Raw genomic sequence first — 20192 nt, forward strand, 5'->3', positions numbered from 1 at the left:
CACATGATTTTCCTCAGAACTACCTGGCCATTAATGCAGAACTAACCTTGGAACCCGGACCTGCCTTGCGCTAAAGTGTGTGATCTTTAATGGGTCCTGTATGGTTCATTCTGGAAGCATATATGCTTGAGAGTGTTTCTGGGTCACCCCAGGACCCGGGCAGGGCATGAGTAGAGTCCATGTTGTTGTTGGAAGAGCCTGTCGTATCTCTAAGAGTACTCACAAGAAGAACAAAGCGGTAACTGTGCAGTTGCAATTGGCCAGGTTGTCTCTTCACTGAAGATGATGTCTGACACTTGCTGGGACCCCCATACATTGATGTATGTTGTGGTGAAAATGTGTAGGAGAGGAAGGCATGATTGCTGAGAATCTTTCTTATAATGGATGACAGGCCCTGATGATGGTTTGTCTCTGTCTGTCTCTCTGGCTTGGCCATTCTGGTTACTGTTAACGCCTCTTCTGTCTTCACAGTCGCCAGTCAAGTGTTTGACGTTGAAGTTGTGGACATCAACGCAACAAACATGACCCTGACCTGGAAAATCAATGATAACGAGTCGTCCTCTGTCTATACCTACAAGATACAAGTCACTGGGGAGACGGATTCCTTCACCCTCCATGTCAATGAGACTCAGGTCGTCATTACTTCGCTCAACTCGAGTACCTTGTACAACATCACGGTGCATCCTTTCCTTGGCAACAGTTCCGAGGGCGTGCCGGGTTTTCTCCAAGTGTACACCCGTGAGTTCACTCATTGTTTTGCTGACCTCTCTCACCTGCCTGCTCTGTGCCAGGCCCAGGTACGAGACAAAGCTTTGTCCCTACCCTCGAGGAGAAACAGGGACTCTAACCTCCTTCCGGATGTGTGCCGTCGTAATGATGATCGTTGACTGACCCACCCCACGTGCTGAACATGGTGTACATGCTTTCCTGGCACTGTCTTCTTTTTATTTTACTTTTTTACACTTTTAAATTTTATTTTGTGTGTGTGTGTGTGTGTGTGTGAGAGAGAGAGAGAGAGAGAGAGAGAGAGAGAGAGAGAAAGCGAGCATGTGAGCGCGGGAAGAACAGAAAGAGGGGGGAGAAAGAATCCCAAACAGGCTCCACGCTGTCAGCGCAGAGCCCAATGTAGGGCTTGATCCCATGAACCATGAGATCATGACCTGAGCCTAAATCAAGAGTTGGTCGCTGAACCGACTGAGCCGCCCAGGCACCCCTCCTTGTACTCTCTTATGTGGTGTTCACAGACCTGTGACATGGTTGGAATTAGCCTTATTTTATGAATTAGGGAGCCGTGGCTGAGAGAGGTGCTGTAGGGAGGTGTTACACACGTAGCAGAGGTAGGATTCAACAGCTGGGCTGACTCCAGCCTGTGCTTGTAATGACCATTCATTCTAGCATGGTAGAGGCAAAATGATGCACGGAGACAAAAAGAACCTGGTTATTCACGTCTGTCTGTCCTTTGGATACTGACATTATAATGAAGCAGGGCACAGATGTATCTCACCCTTTCTTTGCTTACCTGTGCTTTAAAGAGAAGATGACAGGCAGCAAATAAAAAGCTTCCTGTTCCAGGGCACCTGGGTGGCTCGGTCAGTTAAGTGTCTGACTTCGGCTCAGGTCATGATCTCACAGTTCGTGGGTTCGAGCCCTGCACTGGGGTTTGTGCCGAGCCTGGAGCCTGCTTTGGATTCTCTGCCTTCCTCTCTCTCTGCCCCTCCCCCACTTGCTCTCTCTCTCTCTCTCTCTCTCTCTCTGTCTCTCAAAAATAAACATTAAAAAAAGATGCTTTCTGTTCTAAAGAAGGTCCGAGAATTAAAGTAAAGCAATAATGGTATACCAGTAGTACATAGTATAACAGTATCAGTATCATACCTTACCAGGCGCTTTATGGGTATTGCGATGGCCTCCATGGTAGGTATTAGGATCCCTGTTTGACAAATAAGGAGGCTGCAGCCCCACCCAGCCGAATGATTTGCCCAAGGGCGCAAAGTGGCAGAGCAGAGACATGGGTCCCAGGGATGCCTGGCTCTGGACCCAGGGCTCGTTTCACAGAATGCTTCACTTGGGTGTCTGTTGCTTGCTAGGAAGCGCACCTTAGGCACCTTTACAAACGTCTTCTGGACTGGCTCTTTGGGGTAAGTGGAATCTGGTTTCCCTTCCTCACCTTCTACACTTTTACTCTTCAGTCCCTTTATTAGTTCAGATTAGGTTTGGCTGTGAGTAACAAAAAAACTTCCTGAGTATGCACGGCGTAAACAAAACAGGAGTTTGTTTCTTTGTCCTTGTAGAAGCAGCACCAGTGCTAGGCAGGACGGGATGGAGGAGTGTTAGCCAGGGCTCCGTGGCAGGAAACAGAAGCTTTTTACGAGCTTTTTTCAGCCCAAAGGAACTCGATCCTGGGAGCCGAGGGTTTGCAGAGTTATTGGGAGGGCTGGTGTGTTATTTTGCCAGGGCGGCTGTTAGAAGTACCACAGACTGCAGAGCTTAAACAACAGAAATTTATTTTCTCACAGTTCTGGAGGCAAGAAGTTTGAGATCAAGGTGATGAACGGTTGGGTTCCTCTGAGGCCTCTCTCCTTGGCTGGAAGGTGGCTGTCTTCTCCCCGTGTCTTCACGTGGTTGTCCTTTGGTCTGTGCATGACTGTGTCCTAATCTCCTCTTCTTACCAGGACACCAGTCATATACTGGATTAGGACCTACTCTAATGACCTTGTTTTACCGTAATCACCTCTTTAAAGGCCCTGTCTCCAAATATACCACCTTCTGAGGTACTGGGTGTTAGGGCTCCAACATATGAATTTTGAGGGGACACGATTCAACTCTTAACAGCTGGGGGAGCAGGCTTTAGGCTGGGAGCCAGGAATGGCTCCCACACTAAGGGGTGCAGTTTTGTCACAGTCTGCAACCCCCACTGTAGGTGTTGGCTCCAGAAATATATGTTCTGAGCTGTAATCTGGGGATCAGGAAGCCATAGGTGCCACCACAGCCACCGTACTCGTTCTGGAGCTAGGCGGCCTGAGCTCTGGGTATTGCATCTACATTCCAGCTACAAGGAGGAGGAAGGGCAGAAGGTAGTGCTCCATGCATTCATGATACTTCCTAAGAGTCATACGGTACTTCTGCTCACATCCTATTGACCAGAACTCAGCCACATGGCTAATCTAGCAGCAAAGGAGGCTGGGAAATATAGTCTTTACTTCCGACAGCCAGGTACACAGCTAAAAATCTGGGGTTGTATGACTAAGGGAAAAGCCAGGTAAGGAATGGGTTTTAGGGGTCAACAGCAGCCTCTACTGCATGTTTCTAAACAGAGGTTCTGGGAGGCCTAATAATGTATTTGAGATAAAGCAGCCAGCAACAGCCAAGGTCCTACCCCAGAGTGTTAGCCCGTGCCCATGTGGGTTTACCCCTCCTCTCATTTCTGGTGAATGACTTTGTACAACCTAAGCATGCAGTTTCTATGCTCTTGTAGCCAACTGTTTCCTCAGTAGCCAAAAATACCAGTTGCTAAGGGCATTGTAGGTGATAATACAAAGAAGAGAGAAAGGTCGGATGTCCCAAGTGTGCATATAATCTCAGTGTAAATATTTTGTGAGGTTCAGTCACCCTGTCTTCTGTAGAACCAGGCTCTAAATCTGGTTGTTTACTCTCTTCCCACAGCCCCCTGTCCAGTTTCCGATTTTCGAGTGACGAGTGTCAGCACAAGGGAAATTGGCTTAGCTTGGAGCAGCAATGACGCAGATTTCTTCAAGATACTTACCACAGAGGAAGGAGCTGGAAAATCTCCGCTGGAAACAGCCACCCAAAACCAAAGTATTGTCATTGGTGGCTTATACCCTGGAACCAAGTATCGTTTTGAAATATTTCCACAAGGACCAAATGGGACTGAAGGGGAGTCCCAGACGGTTTACAATAGAACTGGTAAGCAAATAGGCTGTGTTTTCTGTAAAACAGTGGTGTTTCTTAAAGGAAATCAGTATAATTTATAATGCCAGGTTTTCCAAATACTGCTTTTAATTATCTAATGAAAATCTTAAAAACATTTATAATGACAGTAATGCATATTCATTATGTAAAATACATAGACAAACAAAAGAAAATCACATAGTAAACTATCAACCAGAAATAATCACTGGTAACTTTTGGTGTATTTTTGATGTATGAGATAATCAATGATAACTTTTCTAATTTTAAATATGTGCCTATATTTTATTTATTTATTTATTTATTTATTTATTTATTTATTTATTATTAATTAATTAATTAATTTAGAGTGGGGAAGGGGCAGAGGGAGAGAGAAGTTGTGGGGTTCCATCACATGAATCATGAGATAATGACCTGAGCCGAAATCAAGAGTCAGATGCTCAACTGACTGAGCCACTCAGGCACCCCTATATATTTTTTCTTTTACAAACATTGAAGTCATCTTATTCATGTGGTTTTATAATCTGCTTCTTACCACATAGCAGCTTATTATGAGTGTTCTTCCCTGTCAGTATAAATATTTCTACAGGATAATTTTAATATCTTCCTGGCATCCCATTGTCTAAATCAGGTCAACAGATAATAATGGCCTATGGGCCACATCTAGCCATTGCCTGTTTTTATAAATAAAGTTTTATTAGAACACAACCATGCTTATGTGTTTATATACTATCTATAACTGCTTTTGTGCTAGAAATGAGCAGTTGCAATAGAAAATATATGGCCCACAATACATAAAATATCTATTCTGTGTCCCTTAAAGGAAAACTTAGTTGACTTGTGGGCTAGATCATTGTTACCCAAAGTGTGATCCAGGGATCTCTGAGAGTCCCCTAGATTCTTTCAAGGAGTTGATGAGTTGTTATTATTATTATCATACTGCTTCTAAAGTGTTATTTGGCTTTTTTAATCTTATTCTCTCATGATGAGTCTATAATGGAGCTTTCCAGATGCTATATGACAAGGGATGACATCGTCACTCTGATGGCTAATGGAATGTATGCTTGTGTATTCTTATGTTTTAAAAATTCTTCATTTTTTATTTCTTTAAAAAAATTTTTTGGTGTTTATTTACTTTTGAGAGAGAGACAGAGAGAGCGAGCGAGCGAGCAAGCATGAGCAGGGGAGGGGCAGAGAGGGATGGAGACACAGAATCCGAAATAGGCTCTAGGCTCTGAGCTAGATGTGGGACTCCAACTCATGAACCGTGAGATCATGACCTGAGCCCAAGTCGGAAGCTTAACCAACTGAGCCACCCAGACGCCCCTTCATTTTTTATTTCTAATACAGTAAATATAAATATAGCTTACATAAATAAAAATTCTCTCTTAAGGAGGTAAAGGGGTCCTGAGATTCAAAAGTTTAAGAACCAATGATATGGATGTATTGTAAATTATTCAAGTACTCCCCTATTGTTGGAAAAGTAGATTGTAGATTATATACAGTCTTTCATAAACAGCATTATTCTTTGAGGCTAAGTGATCTTGATAAAATTATTTCATCAAAACAATTTAATGTTCATTACTGTTTTTAAAATTTGAAACACGTTTTTTTGGGAAAGCTTGGAAAACATACACTATTCCTTGAGCTTTGATTGCAAGAGAATTAATCTTTTATATAGAAGGGAAGAATGAAAAAATGAGGCCTAATTCCTTTAGGCACACTTGAAATCATTTGGGCTTTTGAGATTCTCCTTGTGTAGGTTTTTTCAACTCTGTTGGTTGGGTGAAGGCATTGATAGTTCCTTGAAAGGTTTGTTTCCAAAATAACGGACTGCTAAAGTACATTCCCTAGATGAAATGCAGTAATTCCATTTCAAGTCTGAATTTTATTTTTTTATTAAAAAAATGTTTTTAATGTTTATTTATCTTTGAGAGAGACAGAACATGAGTGGTGGAAGGGCAGAGAGAGAGGGAGACACAGAATCTGAAGCAGGCTCCAGGCTCTGAGCTGTCAGCACAGAGCTTGACGCGGGGCTTGAACCCGTGAACTCTGAGGTCATGACTTGAGCCGAAGTCAGATGCTTCGCTGACTGAGCCACCCAGGCGCCCCTCAAGTCTGAATTTTAGATTAGACTGTTGCGATGGCGTCTTAACGTCAACGTATATTTCTGTTTTTCTTTTGAGAATGTTGCTACCATGAGGATTACCGTGGTGGGGGACACTTGATATTGTGTGACTTGCCAATGCCCAGAACTTAATGTGATAATAGCTTAATATATTGGGGGTCTACAAAGTGCTGGGCTCTCATCTTTTATTTAAAAATTTTTGTCATAACTTCACGAGGTAGGCACTGTTAGCATCTCTGTTTTCCAGAGCAGGAAATGGGAGTTCTGTGAGCTTTATAACTGGGCCCAGAGTGACAAAGGAGTGAACTGACCTCTGGCTTTGAAGAATGAGGTCTCAAGCAGAGTGTGGACTGATGGTCAGCTGCAAAGCAATTTAGGCCTATTCGTTGAGGAGAAGTTACATCTCTTGTACTGTAACCTCTAATTGAGTCCCATTGAATGGGAATCATGAAGAGTTGTGATAAGGCACTAATCTCTTCGGGGATTATCATTCTATGGTTGAACAACTTCCATTATTATTAAAGTCAGTATAACAGCATTAAAGGCAATTTTGAGGAAGGGAAACAAATGCTATATGATTCAGCAGTTCCAATTCTACGTGTGTGTGTGTGTATGTTTGTATACATATGTTTATATGTGTATATGTATGTATATGTATTTATATGATATTTATATTTCCCAAAGGATTGAAAGCAGAGACTCGAACAGTTATCTGTATACCAGTGTTCATGGTAGCACGATTTACATCAGCCAAGAGTAGAAGCAGTCAAGTGTCCAGAGAGTAGTGGATAGACAAAACGTGGTATATCCACACAATAGAATATTATTCAGCCATAAAAATGAATGAAATTCTGATACCCACTGCATGGATGAACCTCAAAACATTATGCTACGTGAAAGAAGCTAGACACAGAAGGACAAATATTGTATGATTCTACTTACCTGAGGTTCTTGGAATAGGCAAGTTCATAGCGACCAAAGGAGAACAGAGGCTACCAGGGAGGGAAGTGTGGGGAGTTGCTGCTTAAGTGGAACAGAATCTGTGTTGGGGGTGATGAAATATTTTGGGTATAGATAGTGATGATAGTGTCACAAAATTGTGAATGTATTTAATGCCTCTGAGTTGTACATTTACAAATGGTTAAAATTATAGATATGGATATTTTACCACCATAGAAAGGAAGGGAAACAAGAAGAACTCTGCCTTCTAACCCCGCTGAATTCCTTTCACATCTGTGTCCACAGTCATAGGTTTTGTTTACATTGTTGTAATTATTATACAAATAATTGTATTTTGTATTTCAACTATTTTTTTTTAACTCAGTGTATATTGTAGCCTCCCTCCCATAGTATGTATGGTCTTTATGTTTTTAGTGGCTGCAGGATGTTTCATTATATAGCCAGATCACAGTTTATAGAGCCCTTCTCTTTTTATGGAATATTTAGGTTATTTCTTTTTTTTTTTTTTACGTTTATAGATAATGATGTACTTTTTTCTTTTTTTGAAGTTTATTTTGAGAGAGAGAGAGAGAGAAAGAGAGAGAGAGAATGCATGTGGGAGGGGTAGAGAATCTCAAGCAGGCTCCATGTGGTGAGCATTGGGCCTGACGCGGGGCTTGAACCCTTGAACCCTGAGATCACGACCTGAACTAAAATCAAGATTTGGATGCTCAGCTGACTGAGCCACCCAGATAATGGCGTCCTTTTATGGTCTTTTGTCTGTGGAATCCCTGTGACATCAGGAATCTGGTGGTAGGGAAGGAAGACTCTCAAAGCTACCTACCTTTACAGAGGAGCCACTTAAAATTTTTTTTTGGAAGAGAGTACGTGCGTGTGGTACATGCATGTAAAACACACACACACACACACACACACACACACATACACACATACACACAAGGTTTTACAGTGAAAATATTTCCCTCTTTTGTCCCCTCACTCAGTTCCTCTCACGAGAGGGGACTTGGGTTCCCAGGTAAAGAGAAATGTTTTGAAAGCAAGGGCAGAAAAGTAGTAGGTTACATGGTTATTTCTGGGCCTCGATCTGTGCATGCACATTACAGCTGGTTCGGTGTGTAGAGGTGAGATGGGGGGGAGCAGGGTACCCCGAGTACCCCTGTGGGAGAGTTCTCTTCTGACCCCAGCTGGGAGGGTGGTTGGGGTGTGTGCGTACGTGTGTTTTCCCTTCTCCACCCTGGCCTCGAATACTCTCAACCTAGTAAACGTCAGCTGTCCATTTCAGTTTTTCTTTTTGGTATATGCCTGTGTTACAGGAAAACGTTTTCAGGGAGTTAGATTAAACACACACACATCCACACACACGCCCACCCACCCACACACACATACACACCCCCACACACACCAGACTACTTATTGAGCTGTAATATACATATTGAAAACACACACGTCATAAGTGCATAGTCTGATGCATTTTCACCAACTGAACCCATCTGGTCATCAGCACTCAGATCAGGAATCTGAATAAGACCTCCACCCCACAAGACCCCCAAAGGGGGCGTTTTTATGACAAAAGCGAAAGACCAGAGAACCCACAGGACAGATTGGTAAGCTTGCTCATCTGTGTCACGGAAGAGCCAAAATTCTCGAAAGACAGGAGTGTGCGTGTTTCTCGCTTGCTTTGGAGTTTGCCCTCTCTGAACTCGTCTGAGACTTTGCTGGCAAAAGAGCAAGTTCTCTGGACACTTTGCAATAAAGCTGGGTGTTAAGATGGTCCTTGACACTTCCTTTGTACCTCCTTTCCTCCCACCAGATCCCAGTGCCGTCTTTGACATCCGTGTGTTCAACGTCACCACAACCGGGATGGAGTTGGAGTGGCAGAGTACGGACAATGCTTCCGAATACACCTACCACCTAGTTATACGGTCCGAGCGCGGCTCTGACAAGATAAACACTTCTCGCAAAGAGATCACTCTCAGGGGTTTGGTTCCAGGCACCTTATATAACATCACGATCTTTCCAGAGGTGAACCACATCCAGGGGGAGCCCAGCTCCACGGCACAGTACACATGTAAGTCTCTTAAGGACACCCTGGTAAGTGGTGTTCTTTCTGATTCTCCTGGAGGGTGGGAAGCAAGCATTGGTTACACGGTGAGGTAAGTGGCCATTGTGTCTCGGGGCTCCAGGTAGAATCTGAAGCTGCTTAAGCTGAAAACATTGGCCTTCACAAAGGTTCTGGTGTTCTCTTGGGGCATTGGTGCTGAGCTTCTAAGGAATTGTCCTTAGAAGCAGAAAGATCTGATAAACATGGACAACATAATTATTCCATTCATTCCTTGGGAATACGGACTAGAGGAGAGTCACCTTGTCTTGGTGACATTAGAAGATACTGCTCAAATGGGGAGCTTTGCTTGCATAGTAAGGAAGGCGTCTTGCTAATGTTTGATCTAACTATATGGTAGAGATAGATGGTAGTTTGTATTATCTTTTTCGCATATATTTTCTCTTTCATTAATCAGATTTCCAAAACAGATAGGAAATTATATCTGGAAAATATATTTCAGATAAACTTAAAAAAGAAGCCTGGAAAATGAATTCTTTTGAGATTTAATCTGTATAATTATTTTCTGAATGTCTTTTTGGGAAGCCTTCTGTATTTTGAGTCAGCAAATGTTAGCTTTATTTATTCTTTCCTCAAAGGAGCCAGGCTATTTTTAATTGTTTTTTATTTATTTTATTTTTTTAATTTTTTTAAATTTTTTATTTATTTTATTTATTTTTTTTATTTTTAATTGTTAAAAAAAATTTTTTTTTATTGTTTATTTTTGAGAGAGAGAGAGAGAGAGAGAGCAAGCACAAGTGGGGGAGGGGCAGAGAGAGAGGGAGACACAGAATCTGAAGCAGGGTCCAGGCTCCAAGTTGTCAGCACAGAGCCCGATGTGGGGCTCGAACCCACGAACCGTGATATCCTGACCTGAGCCAAAGTCGAACACTTAACCGACTGAGCCACCCAGGCACCCAGGAGCCAGGCTATTTTTAGATGCAGTAAATAAAATAGTCCTGGAATTCAAGGCTTATCCGTGCCTTTTTTTTTTTTTTTTTTAAACTAAGGGCCCAGCAATGTAGCCAACATTGAAGTAAATACCAGCACCACAGAAGCAACCTTATATTGGCAGAACTTTGATGAAGCTTCTCCCAGGTATACCTACTACCTTTATATTGGGAAGGATGGAAATTTCAGCCAAGCAACACGACTAGTCACAGACATTGGCGTCACCTATGCTACCGTCACTGAGTTAATACCTGGCTCATCATACACAGTGGAGATCTTCACCCAAGTGGGAAATGTCACCACGCCACTGGCATCTGGCAGGCAGTCATTCTGTACAGGTGAGTAGCCTCAGGTGCCTCCTGCACTCTTTCCTGTGTGGTGCTGACCTTGCAGATAGGTCCTCTGCAGGCTTTAGTTTATTAGGTTTCGGGTCGTGTGTGGTAACAGACCCTGGACTCTCCCAGAAAGCCCATTAGCTTAGTAGGGCTGTCTTGTCCTCCTCATTTATTCATCCAGCAGATATTTATGCAACACTTACTATACGCCAGGCGCTGTTAAGTGACACCCCCAAGTCTCTGCCTTCCTGGAACTTCGATTCTGGTGGAGAAGACAGACAGATAATAAGTCATTAGATGATGATTACTGCTAGGGAGAGGGAAAAGAACAGAGAAGGGGGAGAGGAGATGTTTATGTAGGATGCCCTGGGAAGGCCTCAGTGAAAAAGTGACTATTGAGCAGAGACCTGAAGGAAGTGAAGGAGCCGGCCAGATGGCTGTCAGGGTGTAGAGCATCATAGGCAGAGGAAAGGCCAGTGCAAAGGCCCTGAGGCTGGAGTATGCCTGCTGTGTTGAAGGAAGAGCAGGAGGCCAGGATGGCAGGAGTGGACCAATGGGAGCAAGAGGGTGATGGGTAGGTGGTGAGGCCCCGGGAGGTGACGGGCCAGGAGAGGCTTGTGGTTCATGATATGGCTTTCCCACTGAAGAAGATTGAAAAGGATATTGTTAAAATGGATGCTCAGCCTTTTTGCCTTTCTCAGTCCTTATCTCTCAGTGTAAAAAGTGCTATAAAGAGAAAGGTAGCCCTGTGTTTAACCTAAGGAGCTTTCAGAGAGCAACCCAGGGAGTGTTCTACAGATGGCTGTGAGTACTTGGGCTCACGGGTCTGATGGGGGCACCTTTGTCACCCCGGTGCCCGTGCACCACCTTATTCTTCCCCCTCTTTGTACCTACCTCTTTCCTTGCTTAGACCAAGCTGCTCAGGTGTGTTCAGGCTGATTTGGAAGCTGAGGGCTGTCATCGCATCAGCCTCCCTGGTAGCGTAGGAGCTGGCACTTTGATGACCTCTGACCTTCCAGGTGGAGCTGCTAAAGAAATCCCTGTATCTCCAAGTCACCCCTGCTCCTCGGGCCCTGTCCACCTGGTCTAGAAGCTGATCTTTGGGATTTGGGTGGCTTCTGCTGCCGAGACTTACCCTCGCTGTAATTATTGCAGTCTAGAGCAAGAGGAAAATACATACGAGCATTTATGCCCGGGGGTGGCTGGAACAGGGGCTGTGGGGGTAGCGGTGCGTTGGGCGGGTTACTTTCCCAGGCCTCTGGCGGAGCATGTGGGAGCTGTTAATGGGTGGTTCGTTAATGCTTTTCCTGCCTTAAAATACTGCAGCACTGAAGCAGTGATAATATTCTGCCCCCAGAACCTTAGTACAGAGCTCTCTATTTACAGCAGTTTAGGGTCGGCCGTCAACAAAACTCTATTGGTCCTCAGACAGGTAGAGACAGACAACACACCATTTGAAAGATGAAGAAACTGATCCCATTTACTATTGATTATTCCGCATGTTGTGTGTATACAAAATGCCCTGGACTTGGATTCAGGAAACCCGGGGTCCAGTTTTGGCTTTGTTGCCTAGCAACCAGGTCATCTTCAGCAACTTACGCAACCTCTCGAAGCCTCAGTTGCTTCATCGGCAGAGTGGGGCAGTATTAACCCTACCTCTTCCAGAAGGATTGTCAGGAGGGCCCCAGAATGAAGGAGTTGCTGCCTCCATACTGTTATGATATCGCTAGCTCTCGCAGAGCCCCGTTCTCTTCCAGGGTGGTGATTGACAGCCACTTTCACAGAATCCTCATACAGTCCTGCTGCTGAGGCTCGGTTGGGTAACCGGCCCAGGGTCACACAGTTCAGTAATGCCTGGTTCAACGTCAGCCTCTGCGTCTTCTACCATTCTGCACGGCAGTCTCCTCATCACAGATGAGCCGGGATTTGACTGCCCTCCGAGTGCCGGCGTTTGCAAAGGCACCCGTCCCGGACTCTGATGATGTGCTGTGCTTCCCTTGCAGATCCTGCACCAGTAGCCTCCTTCCGCTGCGAGGTGGTCCCCAAAGAGCCAACCTTGATTCTCAAGTGGGCCTGCCCTCCCGGCACCAACACAGGCTTTGGGCTGGAGATCAGCAGAGGGGCTTGGAAAAATGTGACAGACCTGGAGAGCTGCTCCTCGGAGAACGGCACAGAGTACTGGACGAATGTCACATATTTGAATTTTTCTACCTCCTACAACATCAGCATCACTGCCTTGTCCTGTAACAAGACGGCACCTCCCACCCAAAACACCTGCCTCACTGGCATCACAGGTGGGCTTTGTGGTCCACCCCTGGAGAACGCTGACCCAGCGGGTCTGCACGTGTGGCCTAGAAATCCATATTTCTTTTGAAATTTCTTTTATTTATTTATTTATTTATTTATTTATTTATTTATTTATTTATTTTTTCAACGTTTTTTATTTATTTTTGGGACAGAGCGAGACAGAGCATGAACGAGGGAGGGGCAGAGAGAGAGGGAGACACAGAATCAGAAACAGGCTCCAGGCTCTGGGCCATCAGCCCAGAGCCCGACGCGGGGCTCGAACCCACGGACCGTGAGATCGTGACCTGGCTGAAGTCGGACGCTTAACCGACTGCGCCACCCAGGCGCCCCATGAAATTTCTGCTAAAATATATATTTTTTAAGTTTATTTATTTATTTTGAGAGACAGAGACAGAATGAGAGGGGGAGGGGCAAGCCGAGAGGGGGAGAGAGAAAATCCGAAGGAGGCTCTGCCCCACCAGTACAGAGCCAGACATAGGGCTCGAACCCACGAAACCGTGAAATCGTGACCTGAGTTGAAACCAAGAGTCGGGCACTTCACCGACTGAGCCACCCAGGCGCCCCTAAAATATTTGTTTCTGCTGGCGTAGACCGTTAACCCAAATCTGTAGAAATCAAGTCTTGAAGAACAGGGTAAGAGAGACTCATTTTTAATCCCGAAAGTTTCCTTTGCTTTACAGAATAATTCGCTGCCACATTTTCTTTTAGGTAGTGAGTTCCTTTATTATATTACATGAGAAAAGCATTTTCATAGAAATATTTAAATGTACACAGAAGTAGAGGCAAGCATAAAGAAACCCACATATCCATCATCGCCCAGTTAAATATTTGTCGGAGTTTGACCAATCTTCTTTCATTTATACCCCCCTCCTCCCTGATTGGATTACTTTGAAACCAGTCCTCATCATTCTATAATTTTATCTATAAATACTTTAAGAAGTATTTCTCCAAGATAGGGGCTCCTTTCCCCTTTCTTTCAGACATAACCATATTGCCATTACCTTCGCACTGAAAAATTGAACAGTACTTTTATTCACTATTATCATACATTCGGTCAAGATTCTTATTTCCCTGGAACCCATATTGATAAGCTCTCTGGCTGTTTTGGAGAGTGGGGGGTCACTCACTGCACAGGGGATCCCCCTAGTCAGACTTTTCAGGCTCATCGTTCTTATTTCTTTGGAAGAAAGTTGCTTCTTATATCTTTGCTTTGTTTTTATCTGTCTTGCTCGCCATGTCTTTGCCAATGTTATGTCTTAGATCAGCCTGGCGGGTTGGTTTTGCTTTGTGCTTTTCAACCCCTGGATGTGTTTCCTTTAGGGTATCAGAATGTTTCTGGACAATTTCCAAAGAATTCGTGGTTGACATAGTAAGAGAAAAAGGCCTCTTATTACAGGGACACTGACTTGAAAAGTGGTGGAGGGGTTCTGTGGACAGAGTGTTGGATTTAGACAGGCCAACCTGGGTTTGATTCTAAGTTCTGCCTTTTACTAGCTGTGCGATCTCAGAGAAGCTGCATAACCCCTATGAGCCTTGTTTTTCTTCATTATAAAAAGGGGAAGTAAGACTAGCTTTCAGGACTGTTAAACAAATTAGATGAGGTAATTTGTATCGAAGGCCACTTGACAGCGGCCATGTATGGCTGCTCAGGTTGTGCAGCACACAATTCCAGGGGATACCATTCATATGGACTACAGTGTGCACGGGGCTCCTTGGAGTTGTGTAGTCCACACTGTAGACGATGGCCCTGGGTCACACTCCTTTGGGTTTCTGCAGCACTCTAGAACATAATGGAAATAATGAACCTTTTTGTAGTTCTCTTTTATCACATCATCTCTTGAGCTGCTGAGGAACATCAGCCACATCTGATTTGGTATCTCTAGGGCTACGCTCAGTGCCTGGTGAAGAGAAGGAACTTGTCAGAAGTAGTTTCTGAGCCTGAACAGTATGGTAGGGTTGGATAATGACCACTTACTTAGTCCAGGGATTCTCTTACTTTTTATTCTGTAGCTCTCCCTTTCCTCAGATGAATTTTCATATATAAATTTAACACGTTTTTTATTTACTGGAAGAGCGGAGCTGCAATTTCCCCAGGAGAGGTAGGAAGCATTGGTGGGATGGGTAAATCTGGGGGAATTGAAGTGATGGTCTTTTAAGCAATATTTGTTAGTTGCACCGTGTGTGCCTGGGGTAAGGGACACCGGTGAGTAAGGCAGACAGGGCCCCTGCAGCATAGGATTCAGATAAGCAGAGAGAGGGAAAGCGTTTCCAGTCTTGCAGGTAGATGAGTTAGCCTGCCACCCACAGTCTAGTCCTCTCTGGGCAGCTCAAAGGCAGAGCGCTGGGGGGGAATCCTGGGAGCCTGTGTTAGGAAGTCTGGCCAGGCGGTTGACGATTAGACCTGGGAACGGCGCCTCCAAGCGGTCACTGCTGTCAGTTACTTGAGTGGTTGCCGAAGCCTGGTTCGGAGCTGCACGGCCCGGTAGAAAATGTGAGTCTCCTGCAGAATTTAACCTTTTTTAGGAGCTGCGTTAAAAAAGGTAAGAAAGGGGGCGCCTGGGTGGCGCAGTCGGTTAAGCGTCCGACTTCAGCCAGGTCACGATCTCGCGGTCTGTGAGTTCGAGCCCCGCGTCGGGCTCTGGGCTGATGGCTCGGAGCCTGGAGCCTGTTTCCGATTCTGTGTCTCCCTCTCTCTCTGCCCCTCCCCTGTTCATGCTCTGTCTCTCTCTGTCCCAAAAATAAATAAACGTTGAAAAAAAATTAAAAAAAAAAAAAAGGTAAGAAGGAACAGCTGGCATTGATTTCAATCACATTTTATTGAACTATGTTGAAAACATTATCGTTTCACTCGGTGAAGTAATTTGTGTGATCTGTGTGAAGTCGATTACTGATGAGATACTTTGCATTCTTTTTTCGTGCTAAGTCTTTGACGTCCAGTCCGTGTTTCATGTGTGTGGCTCATCCGAGTTTGGGCTGGTCATATTTTCAGAGCTCAACTGTTCCGGGTGGCTGGCGGCTGCCGTGCTGGCCAGCACACGTGTGGGAGTCTCGCGGTGGTGTTTTTGTTCAGCTTTCTCAGCCTCCTGGAATCTTGACACTCTAATGAAAACACTCAAACTGTACGTGGGAGACAAATTTAGGTAGAGTGCATGTGTGTATGGTGTGTGTGTGTGTGTGTGTGTGTAGAAGGATCATCTTTAATTCAGCATTTTCTTCTTTTGTGTTCATCCGGAGGGTGACCGCACAAGCTCAGCTCAGAAAGGGGAGGCACGTCATCATGAGGGTCACGCGTGGGACGTTCCTGTGTGCGCTTTTCTGGTTTCTAGGAAGAGGGTTGGTCGGGTTTCTCTGGTTGGCATTTTAAACCAACTCAGGCAAAAATGAGGACTTCAGTGTGAAGGATGTGGAACAGGAACACAGCCAGGTCTCAGGAGAAAGTGCCTTCTCTCCATTGCGGCTTTGCTTCCCTCTGGGTATCGGTTCTGTTCCACCATGGTCCTCAGCGACCAAGCCATCTGGTGCCGTGTCCACGCAGTGGGCAGGTGCTGCGGACAGCTCCCTCCTTGAGTTCCAGCCACACAGGCCTTTTACCTGTCGCTCTCCTCCTGCCCTGCTTTTCAGGATACGGCACCTGCCGCCTCTGGGTCAGAAGGGGCTGGGGAAACATAGGAGAGGGAGGTTGTTTTCAACTAGCAAGTTTGCTGGGAGCTTTCTCCAGGCATGTGGCGGGGCACGCTGGAGGTGCCATTGTGAGCTGGGGGATCTGCCAGCTCTGCCTTCCACTGCCCTTCCCTGCCCCTTGCTCTGGATGAGCCCAGCACACCACTCCCACAGCAAGGGCAGGACTTGAGGGCATGGTAGCAAATGAATGCCTCCTTAATCATCTTGTTCTTTTTTTTTTTTTTTTATTTCTTATTTTGAGAGAGAGAGAGAGAGATTGAGAATGAGCACGAGCAGGGGAGGGGCAGAGAGAGAGGGAGACACAGAATCCGAAGCAGGCTCCAGGCTGTCAGCACAGAGCCTGATGCGGGGCTCGAACCCATGAACCACGAGTTCATGACCTGAGCCAAAGTCAGATGCTTAACCAACTGACCCACCCAGGCACCCCTCTTCTTTGATTTTAAATGGTGGGTGATCATGTTTTGTTTCGTTCTGTTTCAGATCCCCCTTCTCCAGACGGATCCCCGAATATTACATCCATCAGTCACAATTCGGTAAAGGTTGAGTTCAGTGGGTTTGAAGCCAGCCACGGACCCATCAAAGCTTATGCGGTCATTCTCACCACTGGGGACGGTAAGGAGGGGTCAGTTACGGGTTAAACAGCCAGTGAGCTGTGTTGTGACCGGGTGCCATTCCTGTGCCCACTGAGGCACATTAGAGCTACAAATACGTGTCTGTTTTTACACTGTAGCCCACGCTTTGGCACTGAGAAGCGGGTGGGTGAGCTATTTGCCCGACGGTCTAGGTCAGGATTGACAGACCTTCTGTAAAAAGCTGGATTGCAAAGAGTTTAAGCTTTGCAGGCCATGCAGTCTCTGTTGGAGCCACCTGACTCTGCTGTTGTGGCACGAGAGCCGCCGCGGAAGATGTGTGAAGAATGAGTGCGGCTGTTCCCATAAAATGTTGTCTACCGGAAGGGGTGGCTGGCTGGATTTGGCCTGTGGATCCTACCTTGCTGACCTCTGATCTAGGTTTTTCTTCTCTTTTACAACACAGGGTCCTCGAGGTGGCCGAATATTAGTCTTAAGCAACTCTCTCTCTTTCCCTCTCTCACCCATACACTCACATACCCCCCCCCCACCATACTCAAAGGGTGGCTGTCTCTTGAAGGAAAACAGAAAGTGATTTGCATTTGTGGTGGGCACTTGCAAAGAGCCATCCTCACAGCTGAGAGTGGAGGAGGCCCCCAAGCCCCCTTTCCTGACAGGGCTCCTTTACATTCTTTGGTGGGAAGGAGGGCACGACTAGAGGGTGTCTTTGTTAGCTGTGTGTGGGTGCTTTGCACAAGGCTGGGCTTTCAGGACCCAGTTCTGTTGTTTTTGTTGATTCTTTAAATATGAATCATGCAGGGGCACCTCTGTCCATTCTCTCAGCCCATGATAACTGTCCTCACCTCCTCGAGGACGTAGAGATCAAGCACCTTGTAAGGGGAGTGGGGATCCTGAAAGACAAGGACGTTGCTGGTGTCATAAACGCACGGCAGAGTTTCAACAACTAATGCTGAGATCTCTCAGTCTCTCTGGCTTTTTGTTTGGGGTCTGTTTCAAGTCATTGTGTTGGAAAGGTTTTCAGCAACATCCAAGCTTATACCTTTGCCGAATGAAGGAGGCAGTATTTCCTAGTGACCACAATGACCAGTACCAGCCTGTGGTGGATGAGACCACACACTCCAAGTTGATGGTCTGGGTTAGAAATCAACCCCACTGTGTGGGTGGTGTGGCCTTGGGCCCAGGTCCTGCTAGCTTTCCCGGCCTTCATTTTCCCATCTGTAAGATGGGACTAGTCAACGTATGTGATGAGACTCTTGTTAGTTGCTATCGTTTAGTGCAGAGAGATCATGTAAGTCGAACAGTTAGAACTCAACAGAGGTAAAGCCTGGACCGGAGAGCACTCTTGTGCTCTGTCATCATTGTCATCGTTATCACCCAGTGTCAATGTCATTATGTAGACGTGGGCGAGACGTAAACCTTTGTCTGGAATCCCTTTCTCAGGACTTTCCTTCTGTGTGTCTTTCTTAGCTGTTCGCCCATCTGCAGATGTTTTGAGATATACATATGAAGATTTCAAAAAGGGGGCCTCAAATACTTACGTGACATACCTCATAACAACAGAAGAAAAGAGACGTTCTCAGGACTTGTCTGAAGTCTTGAAATACGAAATTGACGTTGGGAACGAGTCGACCACGCACGGCTATTACAACGGCAAGCTGGAACCCCTGGGCTCCTATCGGTAATGCCTGGTGGTTCTTGCCCTTTGGGGCTGAGCCTCCCGAGCGCAAAGCCCTACGTGCCTGAGGTGGTGGCCGTGTCTCAGCAGCCTCTTTCCTTCTTGTCATCCTACAGGGCTTGTGTGGCCGGCTTCACCAACATCACCTTTAACCCTCACAATGACGGACTCATAGATGGGCCCGAGAGCTATGTGTCCTTCAGTCACTATTCGGATGCTGTTTTCTTGCCCCAGGATCCAGGTAGAAAAAGAACAGCGGTGCTGTTAACATTTCAGTGGGTTTTTGCTTCTGGTGTCCACGGGAAGCCTGGATTTGTGTCTTCCGTCAATTCTCATATTCACGTGGCTCCAGGAAGCAGGTCTTGGCCGCCTGGGAGGGCTGGGCTCTCCTCCTAGAAGTTGAGATGTCACCAGGACCCACGTCTGTTCCCTCGACTGAGGTCCCCACGAGCCCCCACCCCACACTCTCCCTTCTCTGAGTGCCAGCTACACTTCACTCTGCAAACACTGCATAGGCCTTTGTTGTCAGTGTGGTTATTTGTGTGACCATGTGCCAGGCACACAATTTCACTTTCGGTACATAGAGCCTTCGACTGTGAGGGTTGGAAGGAGCCACAGAAATCGTCTTGTCCCGTTCCTCTTTTAGAAATGAGGCTGTTAAGGCCCAGAGAGGGGCAGTGACTTGCCCAAAGTTACACAGTGGCTCAGAGGCAGGCCTGACAGTCTTCCCTCAGACTCCTTGTCAAGCACAGCCGTCTTTTGTCACACAGAATCATTTAGGAGCTTCAAGGACCCAAGCGGGGTACATACTCTGCCTTCAGGCCAGAGACAACGTGACTAACTGGTTTGTTAGTTGGTCTGGTTTTTGTACTCGATAGTTGTTGGCTTTGGGAAAGAAGCCCCAGAAGCAAAGTGCAGGGAGTCCCTGCAGCCTTCCCCAATAAAAAAAGGGTGTTATGTCCCATGAGTACAGAGCTGTCGGTATTTCCACTCACACGTGGGTGTTAGTCTCACAACGTCAGAGGTGGCGGGAACCATGTGGAACATTTTGGCTTGTAGTCTTTATTTTATTTAGTTTATTTATTTATTTAAAAATTTTTTTTTAACGTTTATTTATTTTTGAGACAGAGAGAGACAGAGCATGAATGGGGGAGGGGCAGAGAGAGAGGGAGACACAGAATCTGAAACAGGCTCCAGGCTCCGAGCCATCAGCCCAGAGCCCAATGCGGGGCTCGAACTCACGGACCACGAGATTGTGACCTGAGTCAAAGTCGGACGCTTAACCGACTGAGCCACCCAGGTGCCCCTTGGCTCATAGTCTTTAAACACTGGTCACTCCACCAAACAAGAGCCAGTCCGGAGATCCTTTCTGCTGCCACCCGACCTCCACGAGAGTGTTTCTGCCTGGCTTTCTATTTTATTTATTTATTTTTTAAATGGTTTATTTATTTATTGTTAAAAAAATTTTTTTTATTCTTTATTTATTTTTGAGAGAGAGAGACAGTGAGGCAGAGTGTGAGTGGGGGAGGAACAGAGAGAGAGG

General features: G+C 45.8%; 1 protein-coding gene across 6 annotated transcripts in view; it reads left to right on the forward strand.

Moving 5' to 3' along the window:
- The window catches only part of PTPRJ (protein tyrosine phosphatase receptor type J), a 173347-nt gene that overhangs the window by 127441 nt on the left and 25714 nt on the right, over nucleotides 1-20192 (forward strand). For all 6 annotated transcript variants that reach the window (XM_047071633.1, XM_047071634.1, XM_047071635.1 and 3 more), the window contains 8 exons: nucleotides 472-738; nucleotides 3661-3921; nucleotides 8823-9080; nucleotides 10121-10399; nucleotides 12400-12690; nucleotides 16865-16996; nucleotides 18442-18652; nucleotides 18766-18890. In XM_047071633.1, coding sequence (XP_046927589.1) covers nucleotides 472-738; nucleotides 3661-3921; nucleotides 8823-9080; nucleotides 10121-10399; nucleotides 12400-12690; nucleotides 16865-16996; nucleotides 18442-18652; nucleotides 18766-18890 — 1824 coding nt within the window. The remainder of the gene's footprint in view (nucleotides 1-471; nucleotides 739-3660; nucleotides 3922-8822; nucleotides 9081-10120; nucleotides 10400-12399; nucleotides 12691-16864; nucleotides 16997-18441; nucleotides 18653-18765; nucleotides 18891-20192) is intronic.

The sequence above is a fragment of the Lynx rufus genome, unplaced genomic scaffold (assembly GCF_022079265.1).
Source record: "Lynx rufus isolate CCGP_SWC_20201006 ecotype Redwood Valley unplaced genomic scaffold, mLynRuf1.p SCAF_9, whole genome shotgun sequence".
NCBI lineage: Eukaryota > Metazoa > Chordata > Mammalia > Carnivora > Felidae > Lynx > Lynx rufus.